Here is a 23,651-nt window from a genome sequence, read left to right on the forward strand (position 1 = left end):
CAACATAAAATTATAAATATTTTGAGAAATAAATTATATTCGAGTTACCAAATTAGTTTTTATTTTATTTTAAATGTTAATGAATAAAATTAATGGCAATCTATCTTATTAAATTAATTAATCGATTAGAAAATTAAATTACATTGAAACCTTTTCCGTGTGGCTGAGCTGGCATGACGATTGGACGATAATTCTTCCTGTTTAAAAGGACTGAAAAAAAGGGAAAAAAAGAGAGCGGATTTTAATTAATAAAAGAGTTTGAATTCTGAACCCTAACGACGACGACGAAGATGAGATTCTGCTCCAGCGAGCATTGATGAAGAAACTCAGCCTCCAAGAGGATTTTAAGCTGTTTTTTCCCTCGATGTTGTCTCTAAATTGAACGAAGATCCCCTTCAGTTGATTTTTCTTTTTGGTTCTACTTCTCTGAAGTTTCAGCAACTTCTCTCTGGTGGTTCTGAGTATTTCGGAGAGCTTTGGGGTTTTGCTGTTTCTCTACTCGGAGCTTAGATACCAACGTTGAAATGGTGAGTTGCTTTCGCTTCATTTTGACCTCGTAGTGTTGTTTGAGTTCAAGGAATCTTCTTTCTGATTCATGCCCTCAGGGCTGTTGGATAACGTGTTTGTGTATTGTATTTTAGTTTGAACTTTCTTTCCGAAATGGGATTGTTCGTCTTATTTGATTGATTTATTTATTTGTTCAGTCGGGTCGGGCTGATGTGGGAAGGGATCGGTATCGGAAAGATTCGTCGAGATATGATGAGAAGTCGCAGTCTGGGCATAGCAATAGCAGTAATCCTCCGTCGAGACACCTCTGGGTCGGAAATTTGTCTCATGCTATAGTGGAGCGCGATCTAAGTCGCTACTTTTCACAGTTTGGTGAGCTCGACAGAATTGCTTTCCAGCCCAATCGGAGCTATGCTTTCATCAATTTCAGAAGGGATGAAGATGCAATGGAAGCCATGAGAGAGCTTCAAGGTTTTGCTATTGGAGGGAATCCCATTAAAATTGAGTTTGCCAAGGCGGTTAGTCTCGCCCGAACTTCTATCTGTTACTTTCTTCAAATTCTTTCTATTTTTCCTTATTGTACGTCTTTGATAGAATATGAAACTATTGCTTTGAAAACTTCAGTAAGAGATATGATCACAGCATTCAAACCACTTGATTCTCTTACCAATCCAAATGCTCTCATAATTCCGTTCAATACAATGCTGACCTCCACTGAATTTCCTGGCTCTAAGCCAACCCGAAACTCACTGAACTACATGACTTTGATCATTTCTCCAGAGTTCTCAGAATCACAATAGCAAAATTCTAATGTTTTATTTAGTCTCAATCAGGTCTCCACAAGGCAACCGGTCATATGTAATGACTTGCACTCAGTCTTCCTTGACAATTTCTCTGAGTCGATTACGTACAAGATCAATGGATCTCAATTAAACCCATAAGGACGATGATAAATTACAAAGCATTACATTCTTCAATCAAAAAGACGAACACTCAACAAAAACAACATTTTCATCACAAACACGCTTAATTTAACCCCCCCAGGCAACAAAAAAATGGCTAGGCCAAGGAATAGCTTGCTTTAAGTATGATTAGAAAAGGTAGAAACCTATCATTTGTGAATTCAATAGCATGGAATGTGACAGCCTACAAACGTTCAAGAAACAAGGGGCAGTATGATTTATATTTGCTACAAAAATTTGAGATACATTTGTAGTTGAACAATCCTTTGTGTCCTGGATCTTGCACATTCTTTTAGTCATCATTCTTCTTGTTGCTGCGGTCCAATCAACCTTCTTATTACAGCCCAAGAGTTTAGACATTCTTCACACGTTGAATAATAACTATCAATGACTTCTCAATCTAGATTAATAAAGCATTTTAATTTACCTGCCATTCCCTAATATTAAAAGGCATCGTTACATGGAAAAATCTCAAGAAATCTAATGATATTGTAATTTAAGCAAGGTTATGCAGTTTCAGAAACAACCTTTCAACTGCTTACAGTGTGAATAGTTCTTAATTGTTATAAATTAATGTCCAAGAAAAAAGATCTACTTATCATGTTCTTTCGCATCAAATCAGCATAAGCATCTCCTTGATCAACTGTTGAGACAAAACCTAATAGGATTGCAAAGGTTGTAGTGGGATGTCTCATAGTGCAGTATTGAAGTGTGTTCCTCCGCTTCTTTGCTTGTTCATTCATGCCTATCAAATGGTAGAAACGTGTGCCATATGGAAGATTGGAGTTTGTTCCTGAAGGAAGGATTTCTCTAAAAGAGCTTCAGATATTCTTAGCTTGTAGTACTAAAAGTTCTTCATGTTATACCAACCATTAGGCAGGCACTTGATATCAAAATTCCCAATCTAAACTTTGAAGTATCAGGTTTGAACCCCAATATTATGGGAACCTCAATGTTTCTTACCTATGAATGCCCGAATTTATTGGTATCACTCAGAGAGAAGGTCATAGTCCACAGATAAAAGGGAACTATCATGACCAGTTTTCAAGTATCACATAATCTCCAAATTTCCTGCACTACACTTACTTCATCTAATGAAAACAGATATACTGGGAGAATCTACTGAACAAAATTATCAGTAGTATTGAACTTCTTTATGTTTATATAACCTTTACCTTTTAAGTGGTCATTTTCAGCCTTCATCATCCCCATCATCATATAAGAGGATATTTTGAAAACACAAGAAATTGACTTCTAACCCAAGCAATATGTATAAAATTGCGATGAGCATGACCTCATATCAAGAGCTCGTCATAAAACTACTTGAATTCAACATCATATAAGCAATGAAGAGATTACCTTTGCGTTTTTTTCTTTTCCATTGTCCTTTTCCTCTTAATCCAGTAAGTCAATATATTATCCATATTTTTTTCTTCTAATGCATCTTTAGGTTTTAGTGTAGCAAATAACATGTAAACACGTTTTAGCATGGGAAGAATTGTGATATTACAATGGAAATTTGAAATGTTGTGGAAGCTTATTTTTTCTGATGGTGGATAACATCCATAATTTACAGTTTCTTGCCATCAAATCAGAGTCTTAGACAGTTGCATAGACTAAATCAAATTTCTGAAATTTGACATGACCATCCAATGTAACTTAAGGCCTCAAAGCTTATAAGACATAGTTCAATAGACTTTTTTGTGCTGTGCTATTTGTATGCAGTAATCGATATGTAATAGTAAATGGATATTTCCACATTAAAAGAATACTCAATATCTAACAAGAAATAGACAGACTGTTCAATTTTGACCATATTTCTCTTTTCATGTTGCTACTCTTTAAATAGTTGGGAATTCCTCAGAAACATGTTGATAGCTCTAGATACATTATTCAAATTGTTTTGGGAATGGAGATTCATTTAATTATTCATCTAATCTTGTTAAACATCATGGAGGATTCTCTTCTCGTCATCAGGTAGAGTGAAGATTTCATGTAACAGCCCAAACCCACCATTAGCAGATATTGTCATTTTTGGGCTTTCCCTTCCGGGCTTCCCCTCAAGGTTTTAAAACATGTCTGCTAAGGAGAGGTTTTCACACCCTTATAAAGAATGCTTCGTTTCCCTCTCCGCCCTTTGGGGCCTAGCGTCCTCACTGACACTCATTCTCCTCTCCAATCGATGTGGGATCTCACAATCCACCCTCCTTCGGGGCCCAACATCCATGCTAACACACCGCCTAGTGTCCACCCCCTTCAGGGCTTAGCGTCCTCGCTGGCACATTGCTCGGTGCCACCTCCCTTCAGGGCTCAGCATCCTCGTTGGCACACCGCTCGGTATTCACCCCCTTTGGTGCTCAGCGTCCTCACTGGCACACCGAGCGGTGTCTGACTCTGATACTATTTGTAACAACCCAAACCCACTGCTAGCAGATATTGTTCTCTTTGGGTTTTCCTTTTCGAGCTTCCTCTCAAGATTTTAAAATTTGTCTGCTAGGGAAAGGTTTCCACACCCTTATAAAGAATGTTTCGTTCCCCTCTCCAACCGATGTAGGATCTCAACTTCCTTGCTGGCACTCGTTTTCCTCTCCAATCGATGTGGGATCTCACATTTCAATAGAGAAATGCATTTATATGTGCTTAAACCTTCCAGTGAAGCCTAAGTTTGTATATTGTGCTCAAAGCAATTCCAGGGACAGACTTACATATAACCGTTGAAATGTACTGGTTGTGTACCTAATATGTATGAGTTGAGAGGAGTATTGTTTGACACCATACCTTTGCTGTATTAGATTATTCACACATTTTTATTATGAGAATGAACGAAAGAATACGATGGATATGTAACTTCCCTTCATCAGAAGCAACTTCTAAGTTCAAATTCAGAACTTCCGAATATTTTACTGAGATCTCTGGTTTAAAAAAATGGTAAACTCTTATTCTTTTTTTTAAAAAAATTGTTGAAGGGAGGCAGAACAAACTTTCTAGTTATATAGCTTCAAAGTCCTAAACAATGCATTTTTACTGCCTAGTAGTTTGTAGCATTTAGGTGCAAGCACTTCATGGAGGCTGGTTTCGTAGTGCTGAGCAAAGCATGGCCTTCAATGAAATATGAAGTGTAGCGAAGGGAGGATATGTAGAATGTCCTTATTTTATCCCAATTCGAAAACACAGAAGTCTAATTGCCTAATTAATCAAAAAACTAACAAGATCTCAAGAATGGTGAATGGTCAAGATGTCATACCAGATATACCAGACCACACACCAAACCAACAGTCCTATGGTTGCAGGAGGCTTGCATTTTGTAAAGGAACGGTCCTTTTGTGCCTGATTTGTCGAAATCTATCACATATAATGTTGGTTCTGTAACAGCTGGTACTGGTGTTCTTGATGAAGTGAGATTCACATGAATATTTGGTTACACATATCTGTACATTTTCTCACATATGTTTTCGGAGATGCTTTGACTTCATTGATGAGAGTGAAAATGTGATCATCGAACGCCTTGTTGAGCACAGAGCTCACTGGTCAAGAGACCTCGGTTCCAAAAATCCACTTGGTTCATATATTGATGGTACTAAATTATTAGATTGGATAACTATATAACTTAGATCGGAGGTATTTCGTGTGGCTCCATGTCCCTATGGCCTTTGTGGTGTTTTTGTTAACCTACGTGATGGTGTCCAGTAGATAGCCTCAAACTGTATCAGACCCCTCCCTTCTTATTAGCTTAGATTGGAGGCCTTCTGTGTGGGTCCCCCTCCCCCTTCAATAGAGGGGCTCCTCTCATGGCCTTTAGGTTTTGGGGCTGCCTTAATATTGCGATCTGTGTCTCAAAAAAAAAAAAAAAAAAAAAAAAAAAAAAAAAAAAAAAAAAAAAAAGAAAAAAAAAAGAAAAAAAAAAGAGAAAGAAATTATGAAACAAGATTTATGTTTATAAACCTTGGTGAATATGAGATGAAAAAGGTTAGGTTAGGTTTTGTGTGGTGATGGCTGCCTTTTGGAAAATTTTATGAGGATTTTTGTTTATCTATGAATGGTTTACTGACTATTTTGTAAAAGGAAACTATCTTTTCCCTTGTAGCTAGATGGTATAACTATTCTTTTGTAGTACTTGCCAATTGGGGAACCTCTGTAATTTCTGTTGGTTTGGCTTGATTTAAGTTGGGACTTCTTCTCCTCTCTGTTTTTGTGTTTCTCCTTTTCTCACTCCAGCATAATCACTGAAATTCCCCATATAAGCTGGAATATTCCACTCTGTTGCAAAACATGAGTTCTAAAACTCTCCATTTGATTCAAGGAAAAAAAAAGGGGGGGAACAATTAGAAAGCACCCTTTTAGAGGATGAGCCTCACTTAGAATCTGGAAAAGAGAATGACCCTTTACCTCCAAGTCATCCTGGAAACTTCATAAAAAGAAAATTCGCTTTCTCTTGATCTGCTTCAGACTGTAGTCATGACATCGTTAATACAAACTATTAGAGTCTGCTCCGGAGACTACTGACCATCACAGGTTAAGATGGCATAACATTTCTCAGCCAGTATTTATGATTTTATCCTTTCCATTTATGTCTAAAAAGAAAAAATACCTCACTTTATCCACAGCATAGTAGACAACCAAAGCAATAATCAAGTGTCTGAGTGTGTAATGGCTAAGGTGTATAGAGTTCTTCTTCTTCTTCTTCTTCTTATTATTATTATTATCATTATTATTATTATTTCCTATTACTCTTCTTCAAAAAATCCATCCTCTTGTCATCCTTACCTCTTTCCTTTCTCTTATAGAATTCGAAAATTTAAAATTCATAGCATTTTATCCAGTCATAGGCTGTTGTGCCATTAATAATAATTTTGCTCTCAGGATAAGCCATCTGTATCATCCCGCGATGAAGACTATTCTCAACACCGAGAGGAAAAATCTTATGGAGCGAAGGGTTCCTTCTCTCAGGGACGACATGCTAGTCCTGACTATTCTCAACACCGACATGCTAGTCCTGAAAAGTCCAAAATAAGCGATAAAAATACAGAGCCCAGTGAAGTGTTATGGATAGGATTTCCGGCTTTAATAAAAGTGGATGAAACGATATTAAGGAAGGCCTTTTCACCGTTTGGGGAAATTGAGAAGATTACAACATTCCCTGGTCGAACATATGCTTTTGTTCGTTTTCGGGTTGTGTCATCAGCTTGGAGGGCTAAAGAGACTCTACAGGGGAAGCTATTTGGAAATCCCCGAGTACACATTTGTTTTGCAAGAAGTGATTCTGGTTCATCAAACGATGGAAGGAGCTCATCGAATGCACCTCCTTCTCCAAGATCTCCTCACCTTTTCTCAAATTTTGATTCTGGAGAATTTGATTCCCGTGGTCTTAATAGGAAAAGTAATTTATGGACTAGTGAGAACAGTGCGTTTGAAATGAAGAGGTCTGGAGAATTCTCATCAAAATTAGGTCCATCCCAAGATAGATACGAACATGGTAGTCCAACAAAAGAGAGAGGTCCTCATTTAAATAAATTTCCTCAAAGATTTTCTCAACCTCCATTTTATGAAGATCCATGGGACTTACCAGAGGATACGAATTTGTATCAAGGGTCCAAGAAATTGAAGATTGGATCCTTTCCCCACGATAAAGAGCTCCCTGAGTACCCATTATCTGATTTGGAACAAGATAAACGTATCATTCGAAAGTCATACACTGATTTTTCCTCCTCAGAAACATTTGATCATACGATGAAGTCTGGGCCACCTCTGGGGTATAAACAGACTCCTGATCGGCCTATAACAATGTCAGTCCCTTATGATCGACCTATAACAATGTCAGTCCCGTATGATCGGCCTATAACAAAGTCAGTCCCTTATGAAGAAAAGAGTGAACACTGGAGGGAACCATATGATAATTTTCAGGTTCCTGAGTCTCTGCCACCCAATGCTGTTGCAAGGAAAAGGTTCTCTCCTGATTCAGAACGGTCATCTATAAAAGAGTGGAAATGGGAGGGAACTATTGCAAAGGGAGGAACACCTGTTTGTCGTGCTCGCTGCTTTCCTGTGGGAGAGGTTCTGGATATGCTATTGTAAGTATTTGATATTTCTTCTAATTTTTTCCCATTAAAACATGTTTAATCAAGTGCTGAAAAATTTATAATGCTAATTTTATTTGCTCTCATTTAGCCTCTTCCAGTAACTTGATGCGCCTCTTCCCTTTATTTTATCCCAACTGTTATAATCCCATCTTGTTTTCCATGGAAGGTATTTTTGCGAGTGACATGGAAATGAAAGATTCCAATTTCTTTCTGTTGTTTATGATATTATTGTTAGAGACAGTTTTTAGAGAGTTTCTTTTCCCTTCAAAAAAGAATATTATTTGAGTTGGGAGATGAAGCATGTAGAAAACTGTAAATTTTTGTTATTCTGGCCTCTATGACTAGTGAAGGTTTCGTTAAATGATTTAATTACCTTGAGATAATATATATTCTTTCACGGTAACATATCTAAGCAATCCTTCTCGCATTCATATTGGATTTTGCTGCTATTAGGTTCATGTTCTCACCTTTTAAGTGTAATGGAATTCAGTACTGCCCATCATAAATTGTGTGCAAATGATTGAAAGGAAATTTTTTCTCTCGCCTTCTAAAAATGTTATACTAGGACTCATATAGATCACTTGTGAAACTGAACTCGTATTCTGCAGGCCAGAGTTCTTAGATTGTACTGCAAAAACTGGTCTAGACATGCTCTCAAAGCATTACTATGAAGCAGCCAGTGCTTGGGTTGTTTTCTTTGTACCTGAAAGCGATGCTGACATCGCATTCTACAATGAATTCATGAACTATCTTGGTGAAAAGCAACGAGCAGCAGTTGCCAAGTTGGATGACAGAACCACCATGTTTCTTGTTCCGCCATCCGAGTTTTCAGAAAAAGTGCTCAAAGTACCAGGTAAATTGAGCATTTCAGGAGTTGTTCTGAGGTTAGAGCGTGCTGGTATGAGTGCAAGGCCTCCTCCATATCAAAACGAAACGAAAGACACAAGCTTGTTACCTTTACATAGTGAAACATTATATACCAACTTACAGACGTCTACAGGTGTTTTTGCCCCAGTATCATCTTTATCCTATCTCAGTAAAGCAGGAATCAATCATACATCATTGCCTAGGAATGTTGCTACTTCAGCATCGCCCGTGTTATTTCATGGCTCAGGGCAGTCTGTTGGAAGTTTGTCTGATCCATATATTGAGAACAGGCATGAGTATCCAATTCAACAGCAGCAAAATGCCAATGGACCGAACCCGACTCACCATCTACAAAACTCGATGTTTGATACTCGAAATATCCCATCACAAGCTTCGAACAATTCAATGGATTCTGTTATTCAGGAACGTCATTTAATCATTCCAAGGGAAATTCAGGAAACAGGCTCCAGTAATTATACAGTTGGAATTTCTTCTGTTACATCTGGAAATGCTTTATTATCTACTCAACAAGAAATAAACCCGGCCGCCTCTTTGGCTACAACTCTTTCCTCCCTTCCGCCAGACCAACTGGCACAATTAGCATCATCTCTGCTTGGGCATCAAAGGCAGCCGGGGAGTATGCCAAATGCAACCATGGCTGAAGAATTGAGGCATCGAAACGAATCGGTTGTGCCATTGGCAAGGTCCCAAAATGGCTCTTTCCACACTAATCTGATGAACTCTGAGCCTCAGACATCTCAAATTGTTCAAGTTCAACAGATGCAGCAGCATGTACAACAACACCAGATGTCAAACATGCCTGCAGGGCAACTTATGGCACAAAGGGAGCTTCAGATGGAGGCTTTAGGCAATGATCAACAGGTTCAAAACTCCGATGTTCGTGGCGAAGCAGAAGCAGACGCAGATCCGCAGAAACGCCTGCAAGCTACACTTAAGCTGGCAGCTGCTCTTCTCCAGCAAATTCAACAAGGAAAGGGAAGTTGATAGGTCCCGCTTGATCATGCGAAACTTACAACCATGGGTCCGTCTTCCTACAGATGATGTGAAGAAATCAACAGATTCTAAGGGGGAATTGACGAATGCCAAAGCATGCATCATCAGCCACTTGCCAGCAGTAATATTTGCTATCCCAAGTAACAAGCCTTTTTTTTTTTCACTAAATTTGTTCATAAGATGTTGATTATCTAGTTAGTAACCCTCAGCTGCTGCTCTAATGCTATTAGAAACAACAGACATTTATGGTTGATGTTGCTATTTTGTTTAATCCCAGTCTTGAAAATTTGTTGGTCTGTCTTGTTCCTTGGTTACTATCACCTGGGGAGGAGAGCTTCACTGCGTTGGTCATTTATTTTCAAGCCTTCTGTCAGATTCCAATCATTCATTTTCTTCTACTGACCGATTGTATGTATGTTGTTCTGTCGATGCAAAAAAACATCATAATGTTAGTTTATATAGGATTAAATTATAAATTTAGTTTAAATTTTGAGTTTTGTGTTTGTTTAATTCATAAATTTTCAACATTATAATTTTAATTCTTGAATTTTTTTTAATTTTTTATTAATTTAAAAATCTAATTTACTAAACTAGAATTTAAAAAGTTTAATTTTTATTTTAAAGATCCCTTAAACATAAAATTCAAATTCAAATTTATATGTAATAGATTGGTAAAATTTTATAAAATTTTGTAAATTTGTCGGAAAAACAAATAAAACACTAGTTTCAAATTTTAGGGATATCTTGTAATTTAACCACCGAAACAGAATTAATAGCAAATATATGCAAAAAGAAAGTAATAATACGATGTTAAAAGTGAAATAATAATAATAATAATTTAACCACGGTAGAAACACTTTAGTTGGTTCCATGACAAAGCTGAGGTCAACAAATAAGCATCAGAGTTTTCAATGGCAATGAACTCTCAACTAAAAGAAAATCAAGAAGCTGCTTTTATTGATCTTTATATAAAGAATTGAACAGTAATGATCTAAAAAAATAAAAGAACAATGATCCTCTGAATAATAATACAACAATATAACCTTTCGAAATAGATTGAATAAATACAATAAAAAATTTCTAAATAGTAAATAGAGCTATAAGAATAATATTATTACACCTAAGCTATGTATGTATATGAATGAATTGAAGAGCAGACCAGTTGAACTATCGGAGATGAATGAATTGAAGAAGCAGACCAGTTGAAACTATCAGAGATGAATGAATTGAAGAAGGCAGGACAGTTGAGATTATCAGAGATGAATGAATTGAAGAAGCAGACCAGTTGAAACTATAAGAGATGAATGAATTGAAGAAGGCAGACCAGGCAGACCAGTTGAAACTATCAGAGATATAAATAAGTGGCAGTGTCAGTGGCATTTGCCGAGTCCCTGCACAGAATTGATCGAGCTTCAACAACTGAACGAGGAGGATCAATATCTTTTTCTTGCACTGCGTTTCCTAGTAATCGCTGCATTTGGGAAGCAAATGTATCATCCAGAATCTGCACACAAAATATAGAATTATTGTGAGCTCATAATGATGAATTATTTACATGCAGCAGCAGCACAAAGGACATGGGAGGAGCATATTCTGTTGTTATAGAGAGTAGAGTGGGTGGCAGCATTGAAATTTACATACCCCAAGAGCGTAATATGATCCATTGTACCATACTCTGTTTTCTTTCCTGCCTTCGAGAAACTTCAAGACAATCTGTTTCAAATAGTGTGGTTGCATTAACTTAGAATATCCTAAATGGGATGTGAACTGTTAGGAAATTTCAGTGTGAAGCTGTTTGAATCCTTACAAAAACACTTTTTTTTTTTTCACTTTTTTTAAGCACTTAAAATGTAATTCTATACATGTATGTAAACTCAAGTTTACCTGTCCCATCCTGTCCCAGAGCCCCCGACACATTGCGACAAATATAGGTCCTGTGAAGACTTCGTGCAGGTTCCATATAGAGTCAGTGAGTTGTGAACTTAGCATTTGCATTCTTTCACGAACTTCATGCTCCCCTTCTTCTTCCCTCGTTTCCTCCAAAATCCTTTTCAGCCGTGTATTACGGTTGCCTTGCATCTGATGAAGATTTGAAAATTATAATGTGCGTAGAATTGCAAATGATGAGCCTATGTTATTGGAGATTTTTATTCACTAGATTCATCCTTGGATCTAAGACCAAGATGGTTCGGAAGAAAAACTTATGACTGAAAAAATCAAAATAAATTTTATGTCATGAGAAAAGTATTAAGTGATAAGAGCTTACATTGCATATGAGCTTCCCTACAGTTGCCTGTAAGTAGTTTTTATACTTCGTCCTCAAAAGAACCGTGATTCCGTTCATTTGCTCTCCAAACAGCGATTTCTTGTCACCCACAACAGGCATATAGGATGCCCAGGACTTCAAGATACCTTCAACTCTAATATGTAGGACATCTAGAATTCTCTTGATGGTATTGAGGAACATTCCCAACTGTTCACAAGAAACGGTAACAAAACGTGAAAATCACATGGAAATATATATTTTTTCAAAAAAGTTAAAACTACAAGTATGATGCATCATACATATGAGACTAGAAGTAGCTATCAAGGCTCGGACGAGCATCAATATATCCACAGATAAAGGTGGTACACTACAAGGAAAAGAGGACGCTTACTTGATTAGGAACGGAGTATATTGCCATTGATTGTCTTCTTGTTAGCTTCTGAACATGCATGTTCAGCCTCTTTGGGATGGTATCTTTCAGAGGTGTCAAGATATCGTTGTATTGTTTTTCAAGTGCTTTTAATATTGCTCTCTCAACATCTGCAACAGCCTATATAGAACCAACAACGCAGTCAATGTGAGCGAGTATGTACAGCAAAGTACAGGGAATTGAGAATGTTATAAGTTCGAGCGGGCATTGACGACTATAACAAGTCATTATGTTAAAAAGAATGTAGTTTGAGCATGATACGCAATTACAATTAAATGAAATGGTAGAATGATGGTGGTCTCTAATGTGATAACAATAATCAATCTTACATTTTCTAGAATCAGTGAATACTGTGTTGAACACAACTCACTCTCTTTATTAAGACCAATCGAGAAGAGAATACAAGACACTCTGTAGAATACTTCTGCTTTTTATTGTTTTTAGATTTCTTGGATGAATAACCTAGGTAGGGTGGGGGTATTTATACTAAGAGTAAACAATCTATATTTAACCAATCTAAATCTAGACCTAACCGATTTGAATCTAGACCTAACAAATTGAATCTTTCTCCTAAAATATCTACATCTCTTTCTCCTAAAATCTCTACTAAAATAAATATACTGGGCTCGTACAATTAGGCTTGACTCTATTGGGCTAGTACAATTATTGGGCTTGACTCTATTGGGCTAGTGATGATATTTCAACACTCCCCCTCAGCACTAGTCCTCATTCGCTGCATCATGTTGAGCTGACAGCGAAAGCTCTCATGTTTGCTAGTATTCAACCCTTTTGTAAACAAGTCTGCCACTTGGTCATCTGTCTTGATCTGCTGCATCTCAATTTCTTCCTTTAGGACCTTCTCTCTAATGAAATGGTAGTGCACCTCCACATGCTTTGTTCTAGCATGAAACACTGGATTTTCTGCAAGGCGAATCGCAGATTGGTTGTCGCAAAGAAGTGATATTGGATAGTCAATTTTCTGGTGCAAATCTTCCATCAAGAGTTTTAGCCATGTACTTTCCTGGGCTGCTCCAGCCGCTGCTCTATACTCTGCTTCTGTAGTTGATAATGATACTGTTGGTTGTCTCTTGCTACACCAAGAAATTGTTCCCGAACCAAACTTGAACACATACCCAGTGGTTGACCTCCGAGTATCGTGGTCTCCTGCATAGTCAGCATCACAGTATCCAACTAGCTTGCAGTCTTTGCTTCTTTTGTACAAAAGACCATAGTCGATTGTACCTTTGATATATCTCAAGATCCGTCGAGCTGCATCCAGATGAGGCTTCTTTGGACTTTGCATGTATCGACTCATAACCCCAACTGCATACGAGATATCAGGTCGAGTTAAAGTTAGGTAGATAAGACTACCTACTAGTTGTCGGTACGTTGTTTCATCGTTCAACTCTTTGCCTTCATGTGCACAAATCTTGGCATTTATCTCCATCGGTGTTGAAACTTGCTTGCACTCTAACATGTTGAACTTCTGAAGCATGTCTCTGGTATACTTTTGTTGGCAGAGAAACAGTCCTTCATCTGTGCGATCAACTTCTAGGCCTAAGAAGTGTTTAAGCTCTCCTAGCTCTTTCATCTGAAAGCGTATTGATAAATTTTCTCTTGTTTGATAAATTTCTCTTTCATCGTCCCCGGTGATAATCAAATCGTCCACGTAGACCAACACAATTGTCAAATTTCCTTCTCTTTCTTTGATGAATAGGCTTGAGTCTGCATGCGCAACTGAATAACCACTTTGGGTAAGAAATTCAGCAATCTTACCATACCAAGCTCTCGGTGCTTGTTTCAGTCCATAAAGAGCTTTTCTAAGCTTGCATACATAATTAGGATTAGCTGCACTCTCAAATCCCTTTGGTTGGTTCATATAAATCTCCCTGTCTAGCTCTCCGTGCAAGAAGGCATTCTTCACATCCATTTGCCACAGTTTCCAATCTTTACTTGCTGCGAGTGCTAGCAGAACTCGTACGGTAGTAATCTTTGCCACTGGACTGAATGTTTCATCATAATCTAGTCCATATTGTTGAGAAAATCCTCGAGCCACGAGTCGAGCCTTGTATCTCTCGATTGATCCATCCGGTCGACGCTTTATTTTATAGACCCACTTGCAAGAGACGGGTTTGATATCTCCTAGTCTTGGCACTAGTTCCCAAGTTTGATTATGCTCCAAGGCTATAATTTCTTCCTCCATCGCTTTCTGCCAAACCGAGTTTTGTGATGCTTCTTCATATGTCTCTGGTTCGTAAACTCTATCTTCTACAATAGCTGCATTTGCATACTTAGGATTTGGCCTTCGGATTCTATTTGATCGCCTAAGTTGTTGATGTGTTGTTTCATTTTTATCAGATTCGCTTGATTGAGTCACCTCCTGCTTGTCAATATCAATGTCGCTTGGATTTTCAGATGCATCGAAATTTGATTGAATTTGTGTAGTTTGCTCCCCCAGCTTCTGTTGTAGAATTTCTTCAATGTTTGAATCTGATAAGACTTTCTTCTCCGAGGACCACCATGTAGATGCTTCATCAAAAACTACATCTCTTGATGTATAGTATTTTCCACTTGTTGGATCACAGCACCTCCATCCTTTTCTTTGATTGTCGTATCCAACAAATACACACTTGACTGCTTTCTTGTCAAACTTGCTACGTAGATGGTCAGGCACAAATACATAGCAAACACAGCCAAATACTCGGAAATAACTAATTGTAGGTTTCATATCCCATAGTATCTCAAATGGTGAGACGAACCCTAGCTTTGGTTGAGGAAGCTTGTTGATCACATGGGCAGCAGTTCGCATAGCTTCAGCCCAAAAACTTCCTGGAACGTTCTTTGCGTGTAACATGCTTCGACAGGTTTCTGCAAGGTGTCGATTCTTTCTTTCTGCTACACCATTTTGTTGTGGCGTGTTGGCACATGTAAATTGACGTCGTATCCCACACTCGTGTAAATATTGATCGAACTCATCTGACGTGTATTCTCCGCCATTGTCTGAACGTAGACAACGAATCTTCGCTCCTACTTCTCCTTCGACCATCATCTTGAATTCTTGAAACTTTGAGAACGTGTCAGACTTTTCTTTCATAAAGAAAATCCACACATATCTTGAGTAGTCGTCAATAAATGTCACCATATACCGCATTCCGCTGATCGATGCTTGTTTGACTGGGCCGAACAAATCAGAGTGAACTAACTCTAATGGTTTCTTTGCTTTGAAACTTGACTCTTTGTATGGTAATTGATGAGCTTTACCATACTGACATCCAGCGCAGACAACGTCTGTTTTGACTTCCAGTTGTGGTAGACCTTTGAGCATAGATTTCTCCATAATCAGCTTCAACTTATGGTAGCTAATATGTCCCAATCTTGCATGCCATAGATCTGTCGTCTCATTCTTTCGGGTCTTGTCAACATAGGCAGACTCTGCAGATAGAACGTAGACAGACTCCACTCTTCGTCCTTCTATCGTCGGCTTTCCTATTATCTTAACATCTTGATAAACTTTTACATCTTCTGGCCCAAACACGACATAGCTTCCTGATGTTGTTAGTTGTGACACTGACAACAAGTTCTTCTTTATACCCGGTACATGATAAACATTATGTAGCGACACTGTATCAGACTTATTGCCAGGCATGATTGTCGTATTGCCGATTTGAGCAATTGATAACTGTGTGTTATTTGCTGTACGTACCATACGACTTCCTTTGTACTCTTTCTTGTCTTGCAATTTTCTCTGATCGCCAGTCATGTGATTTGAACATCCTGAATCAACGATCCAGTCATTCTCATAGTTGATATGGTCTTCCATTGTCGCCATGAGTGCTAGCTCGTCTTCTTCTATGGGACATAGTACCTCTGCATCCCATTCATCTTCTATCTTCTTTTTGGATATTGCCACATTGTTTTCAATGGTCTTTTTCCTGGACCAACAATCTCTAGACATATGGCCCTTTTTCCCGCAGTTATAGCAAATACCACCAAATCTCGTTCTTTGAAAACTCTTGTTGTCGTTCTTCTGAGCTCTCTCAGGTTGTGCAATCCCTTGGTGGCTTCTTCTTTTGTCACCATTGTATCCACGTCTGGTAGACGGCCTATTATTGCTCTGACTTTCACTCGTGTAGAGTGCTTCTTCACCCTTCAACGTGAAGCCTCCCATTTGTTTAGCCATGGCTTCTTGGCTGGCTAACAAATTTTCGAACTCTACCAGTGATGGTTGAGTGGGCCATCCTTGTACAGCAGCAATGAAGCTTCGATATTCTGGTCGCAATCCGTGGATTATAATCCTCTTCATTCGAGATTCTACAATGGCGGACTTTGGGTCTAGTTCAGTAATCTCCCGACAGATCGATTTGACCTTGTGGAAGTACTGAGCAATCGTCATATCACGTTGTGAAATTGACAACAACTCATTCTCCAGAAGTTGTAGTCTCGTATCATTCTTCTTTGAGAACAACATCACGAATGTGTCCCATGCTTCTTTCGGTGTCTTGTCATCCCAAATATGTTCTAACATCTCTTCTCCGATGGTGGTCTTCAAGGCAAACATTGCTTTGCCTGCTTTGACTCTCCATTTGCGCAAGGCGTCGTTAGAATCCTCCTCTGGCGGCGTAGTTTCACACCCGCCAACGATCTCCCAAAGATCCTGTCCTTGTAAATAGGACATCATGCATGTTGCCCACGTGTTGTAGTTGTTGTTGTTGAGTTTCTTAATTCCTCCAACGATTTGGAAATCACTCATCGTGTTGGCCATACCTCAGTAATACCAAACAAGTTCTTTTGACACAAGACTTGCAGAGTCACAGACTTCTCACGACACAAAAGAAACTCACTCACCACTAATCTCAAGAAATCGTTTCTGATGTGGAAGATCAGGCAGAGCTGCAACCACAGAGCATACTAAGGATTCCAAGAGATCAGATAACCTACACTAACCTCGCTCTGATACCAAATGTTGAACACAACTCACTCTCTTTATTAAGACCAATCGAGAAGAGAATACAAGACACTCTGTAGAATACTTCTGCTTTTTATTGTTTTTAGATTTCTTGGATGAATAACCTAGGTAGGGTGGGGGTATTTATACTAAGAGTAAACAATCTATATTTAACCAATCTAAATCTAGACCTAACCGATTTGAATCTAGACCTAACAAATTGAATCTTTCTCCTAAAATATCTACATCTCTTTCTCCTAAAATCTCTACTAAAATAAATATACTGGGCTCGTACAATTAGGCTTGACTCTATTGGGCTAGTACAATTATTGGGCTTGACTCTATTGGGCTAGTGATGATATTTCAACATACTGAGGCCACCGATTGATCACTACTTCATACTGAACGAGGGAGTCTCTTATTTTCTCATACATCTCCTCGGCAAAGGGCGAGCTGGAATGATTTGTTGACACACCAGACCATGGAACCTGTGTCAATTGTTCAAATCAAGAAAGTTCGCTTAGAGGCTGAACTGTAACTTTGTAGGAAGGATGAATGTGCTACTAATAAAACACGGAGAATTTCTCTATGCAGACTTGCAATTTTGCTTCCTAAAAAGATACCGAGAGAGAGAGAGAGAGAGAGCGTACCTTTTCTGCTTTACACAGATCCAGCAAAGTTAGTTGCATATCCTGTACCCACACCATTATATAGTTGTGGAATAGATTTCTGGAGTCTACACCACCCTGCACAGGACTGAAGGATTCCGTGATGTCAGGAAAAAATGAAGTATCCAATACAATCGTCTCGTCTTTTCAGCTGTAAAATGATCTTTAACACAAACCTGATGTTCCATGATTCAAGGCTTCTTTCAAAATCAGCAGTAGCTACTAAAAGCTCATTTATGTAAGGCAATGGACCAGATGGAGGCCATGCTGAGAGGAATCCTCTAAGCCTGTTGCACAACTCAGTACTGTAAACAGCGGCGGTGATGTTTGACAGGTCAATGGAACTGCAACAAAATGGTAACAGGAGCCACGGTATATTCAAGGCACAACCCATATTATAGTAACAAGCATTCTTGTAAAGTTCGTTAAACTTCGTAAGATCTAACAGTTTCATTAACGCATATGTAACATACCTGGGTAGTATATGCTGATTATGAATTTTGATATCAGCCTGTATTTCATCACCTATATGTTTACATAGCTGTTTAATCTTCAAATATGCGGTGGATATGGTAATTGGATCAATGAGAACACCTTCAGAGTTTCCCGAGACAAACTCATCAGTCTCAACCATGTACTTTCGACATCGCTTTTTTGCCCCTCTCTGCAATCATAATAGGAGTGCAATGTTTAGCTTATTCATGTAATCAGAAGAATCAAAGCAAGGATTTTGCATTGCTTCCCACAATCGCATGAAGTTATTATATAGTTCTATGTGAGTACAAAACGGATGGTGGCTCACCTGAAAATAGTTCCTTAGCATATTCTGGGCATCTCGAGAAAGTATATCATGGAGCTGAGTGTAGATTTTCACAGCTGGAGTTAGAGCAGGTGCTGCAGAGTCTTTTATTGGACCAAGTAAATCTGTCAATCCCGTCGGGGAGTTTTCATCCAATGACTTGTAGTTCTCAAAAACATTTGCCAGAAGACTCTCAATTTGAGTTTCACAATCCAGTAGTATACTTCTCTGCAAAGAGAATGTACTAATTAGAACCAAAGATACATCATTGTACCCGCGGATAGTTTTTAATGGTCATTCCCCAAAAGAATAAAGAATATGCCATATTGGAGGCAAGAAAATGCAAAACGGCTGCGTTTGTATAGTATGAGATCGTAAAGCCAATCTATGCTGAATAGGTGAGAATCTATTTCACTCAAGCCACATTGTTACCAGTTTCATGTTACACACTTCTACAAATTACAAACACATTCAAATTTTCGATCACAAGCTACAAAAATCCATACAAGTTCACACTATACAAACCCAGACTTAGTTTCCTATGAGCCACATGTGCAATCAGAACTAAGCTTTTGATAAATAACAACCCTCATTTTCAAGAGATCCTTGCCATCGTGATTACTCTTATTTGGTTAGGGTCAACTAGATAAACATACCTCTTGCCTAGTCAAACTTTTCTCGCTTTTGGCCTTCATTATGGGTTCAAGTAATTCATTTACGAGCTCTAAGCAATCTTTAGTTGGCGTAGCCACATTCATGACATGAGAAAGATATCTGTGTATTGGGAAGAAATAAAGCAAGTCAAAATAAAGCAAAATTGATAGATCTGCAAGAATATGAATGATTGGTCTTCTTAAATTGCTACTCTACATATCCATAATGACATACGTTTAATACCTGATCCTTGTATATGAGTTAGAAACTCCATAGTAGTCTGCAAATTCAGTCAATAACCATTTCCAAAGTCCATCTATCCTAAGATTTGTGGAACAGAAGTGCTGTGCACGCATCGCAGCCTCTAGCACTAAATCATAGGCAAGAGTTTCAACTAAAGGTCCACTCTGTATCATTTGAAAACAAAAGGAACAGTCAAACCCACAATCTATCCATCTTTTTGAACCAAAAGAAAATCCCATTATGTAAGGATATGCCCATTAATTTGCTTCCAAATAAAAGCTTAAAACGTTAGTACTTGTGAGGGGAAAAAATTACCTTCATATGATTAGTCTCGTCACTTGTCAATGTGTGAACAATAGAAAGCTGAATTTTTCCAACACATTCCTGGTCATCATGGTATATGGGCCACCACCGAATTCTATCATTCTGCACATAATGGGTGAAGTCAGTTCATTTCTTATTACTATTGATTGATCAAGTGCAAAAAAGTATAACTGAAACATATTACTTACTGTGTTATCGATCAAGGATGAAACTGCAATCATAGTTCGACCTTGGGTAACTTTCTTAACATCCTGGATTTCTAGCAAAAGAGTATCTCCTGGAGCCTCAGGGAAACTGAAGTCACAAATACATATGATCTTGAGTTAATAACATAGATCTACTAGAAAAGGCAGAATCTTCTGCTAAAGGGGATTGGTGTAATATTAATTCAGAAAAAGAAATAATGTCTTAGAGCAGTGGTTCATATGTGAGCTCTTTCTTAGCAAGTTAAGCTGGTAAACCACAGAACTTACAAGACATGGTAGTCTCCACTGCTAGGGTGCAAGCAAACAGCAGAAGCACACTCCACTTCAGAGACTTCTGCAGCACTCTTCAACTGAAATAAGCACGATAATTGTTCTGCGAAACATTAAAAAAGTAAATCACTTTCCACTACTGAACTGGAAATTATAGAAAAACACTTATTCCTGTTTTTTCCTGCATGTCATCTATGCCCATACTTATCTTTTGGAAGTATTTGGACTGTATCACCCTATTAACGTACAAAATTCAGACAATAAATTGGCGCAAATAATAAATAGGACCCATCATTTTCCAACTTGGTGAAAGATCAATCGTGTGTCACAATTGAAGAAAGCAAAAAAACGAACAAATTTGGTACTAACTACAAACCTTCTGAAGTAGTTGAGAACGAAGCCTCTTTTAGAGAATTTATGCCATTTTTCACGAAAGTTGAGATATTTCGGATGTACTCTGCCCCAGCTCGCATATAGATTGAGCTTTTTTGCGAATATGTATTCATCAGTTTCCTCTTTGGTATCAATCTAAGCTTTTTCACTGCCAGTATCAAAACAAAAAATCTTGGTCAATCAATACACCAACAAATTATTGGAAAGGAGAAAAGTTGTTTCGATTTCTAAGACTAGAGAGAGAACCAGCACAGAATTGGTTGTTCACTAAATTGGAACATAGAAAGCAGAGCTCTCAAAAGGAACCAAGTCGTTCAATTTAATAGAAAGTTTGACAACACATAACCAAGTAGCCCTCTAGGAGTCTTTGGACAGGGAATCAAACCAAATATATTGTTTAAAATGGTGGTGAAATCTTCTGAAGAATCTTGTACCTTCCACTCTTATCTTTCCAACAACTTGCTTCGGGTTCGAAGTAACTACTTGTTCTGAATGCTCAGTGTTCCTCCCCCTTTCTGTTGGTTGTGCCAGCCGAGGTTGCAATAAAAATTTCTGTAGCCTACATAGTAGTCAATTCATAGAGAGAACCCATAAGAGGTCCAATAAACGGTATCATGAACTTTCAAATTGAGCAATACTTAGTCAAAATGCACAAGAAAGGGGATCGGTACCCAAAAGCATTTCGAAGAATCAGGCACCCATTGCGTAAAAATTCAGGTGAGTCTGTGCAGCCTCTTTCCCATGCTTGTAGGCATAACCGAATACAAGCATCATATGCAAGTAGCGTTTGCCAGGCATGCTGACCGCTGCAATTATGAAACTCAAAATGGACAAGAATGTTAAGATCAGTAATAACCAAAAGTACCTTGAAGCAAATGATAGAAACAACTAATAAATAACTACTTGAATCCAGGCTCAAGAGGAGTAGGATTCAATAAGACCTTGTGTTGTAACAGGATGAAGAATCTGGATAGTTTGCTTGCAGTTGAGAGATATGAGAATCTTTAGCTCCTGTTGAAGTTCTGTTAACAAAAGAATATAACTGAGAAAATTGAAAGAACAAATTTAAAGGTTCTTTCAGGTAAAAGTAGTCCACTAAAAACCACCAAACCTTTCAAAAATTTGGGTGTTTGCTGGAGAACAAGGTGTCCAATCTGTCAAAACTTCTTTACATCCATCAAGACCCTCATGTGCTCGCAATGGGCATCCATTGCCAGTTTGATCAATTTCACTTGAATCTTCAGAATCTCGTCTGGTCTGACTTTCACACTCGGTGCTTGTCGCTTCACCACTTCCAACATCAGCAGCAATGGGAGGTGCACTGGGGGTTCCTGCCAAATCCTCAAAAACACTTCTGTGGACTTGAGGTCCCTGCAACGATCAACTCAGTTCAGCTTTCAGAAGGACAAATACAATAATCTGCAACATATAAAGAGAAATAGAAGGGATTTGAAGTTCTTACACGAGCGCTGTGAAAGTGGACTTGATTCTTGTGCCGACTTCCATGATTAGGAGTTGAAAATTTTTGGGGGAAGTTCCTCGCACCCAACCTTCCACCAGGAAATTTTCTTAAATTAACAGGCACCTCAATCCTGAGATCTTCCTTCAAATGCCCTCTATTGATAGAAGATATATTTGAGATTCCAGGCACTTTAATCTCACCGGAATATACGCTAGAATGGTAGCCAAATGCATCTTCATCAAAACCCTCAATAACTGGCTTCTCCAAGAAATCCGAATCATGAAATCGCATACCATCATCGTCAGAATAAACTCCACCATCTTCAAACGGAACTGAAGCAATACTTTCATTAACATCATAATCTCCATCATCATCGTCCTCGTCGTCATCCAGGCAAGGAGAAGCCAAACTATGAGGAGTAAGCAATCCAGAACGGAATTTCAAAGGAGGCAAAACGTGAGAAGACATGAATCCACTGCCATTAAACGCCAAAGGAGATTTTGGAAATAGATCGGCGCCGGTTCTCTCGGCAAGAGGAGATCGAATTCGAGCTTCATCTTCCACCGGCTTATCCCTCCCCTGTGGAGAAAGAAGCAACGGATTGTAAACTGAATCGAATAAAAACGAACAAAAACGCTAGGAATTGCATCAGAATCGAGAGTACCTTTTTTATCCAGTCAATTGCAGTTTCATCAAGGCCATCTGTGAACATCGTGGCCAATGATAAATCTTCTAACGGGAAGGGGCTTCTGGTATAGAAGAGAGACGTTGAAGGAGCACAAGGAAGAAGCTTGAAAGAGTTGAAGTACAGGACAGAATCAAATACAACGAAGACGAAGAAGAAGAAGAAGAAGAAGAAGAAGAAGAAGAAGAGGAAGAAGAAGGAGCGCGACAGCGCATTAGTTCAGTGGGTCTACGTTTGTTAACGGCTAGTTTCTAGAGCTCTTATTTATTTTAAATAATAATATTATTAATAATATTACGAAAACCCAAAAAGAAGAAACATTTTCTCCATCTATATTTAATTCTTTCGGTCCTTTATTTTTATTTTTGAAGTGTCGTTTAATTACCATTTCTTATTTAATTTTTAGTTTTTAAAATTTAAATTTATAAATTCTAAAAATTCTAAAAAATTATTTTTTGTTTTTTTTTTTAAATTTAGTTATAAATGCAAAATAATAATAAAAAAAAAATTTAAAAGAGAAAAACTATAAAAATAAAAAATAAAAAATAAAAAATTGTTTTGAGTCTAATTTATTAGTTGAAATTGATGTCAATTATGAAAATGGGATGCGTAGTATCACGGTCATGCTTGTCCAAGGTATGTTGACCATGACCGCATGTCCGTGACACGCCAAAACTTTTGCTTTGTACTACTTTATTGCTTTTTTTTTTTACCCCTTTCATGTTGTATTACTTCTTTCTTGTTTTCTTTATGAGTATGACATTTCGACGATGTCATAGCTACGCATGGTACGCATGAAATGAATGTACCATATGGAATATGACTAGTTGTCAATCAACCAATCTTGAGATAAAGGTTCTCTTGCGCCTGACTTCTCTC

The 23,651-nt window shown here is 38.1% G+C and overlaps 2 protein-coding genes across 2 annotated transcripts; one reads left to right on the top strand and one right to left on the bottom strand.

Annotated features, from left to right (window-relative positions):
- The first annotated feature begins 245 nt into the window (after positions 1-245).
- Positions 246-9,811, top strand: LOC111484599 (flowering time control protein FPA-like). The gene is made up of 4 exons (XM_023131267.1): positions 246-527; positions 705-1,025; positions 6,330-7,537; positions 8,155-9,811. Exons 1-4 carry the CDS (start codon positions 525-527, stop codon positions 9,416-9,418), a joined length of 2,796 nt encoding a protein of 931 aa, XP_022987035.1. The 5' UTR covers positions 246-524; the 3' UTR covers positions 9,419-9,811.
- A 550-nt stretch (positions 9,812-10,361) lies between these two features.
- Positions 10,362-22,989, bottom strand: LOC111483808. The gene is made up of 23 exons (XM_023130126.1): positions 22,752-22,989; positions 22,088-22,666; positions 21,737-21,996; positions 21,567-21,647; positions 21,297-21,431; positions 21,060-21,184; positions 20,609-20,773; positions 20,230-20,335; positions 19,945-20,050; positions 19,748-19,858; positions 19,433-19,596; positions 19,192-19,309; positions 18,539-18,763; positions 18,210-18,400; positions 17,913-18,080; positions 17,719-17,824; positions 17,437-17,556; positions 12,453-12,470; positions 12,085-12,243; positions 11,694-11,900; positions 11,312-11,506; positions 11,069-11,140; positions 10,362-10,931 (listed from the first exon to the last, which is right to left on the bottom strand). Exons 1-23 carry the CDS (start codon positions 22,797-22,799, stop codon positions 10,773-10,775), a joined length of 3,618 nt encoding a protein of 1,205 aa, XP_022985894.1. The 5' UTR covers positions 22,800-22,989; the 3' UTR covers positions 10,362-10,772.
- Between the last annotated feature and the right edge of the window lie 662 nt (positions 22,990-23,651).

Source organism: Cucurbita maxima, unplaced genomic scaffold, assembly GCF_002738345.1.
Source record: "Cucurbita maxima cultivar Rimu unplaced genomic scaffold, Cmax_1.0 Cma_Scf00009, whole genome shotgun sequence".
Taxonomy (NCBI): domain Eukaryota; kingdom Viridiplantae; phylum Streptophyta; class Magnoliopsida; order Cucurbitales; family Cucurbitaceae; genus Cucurbita; species Cucurbita maxima.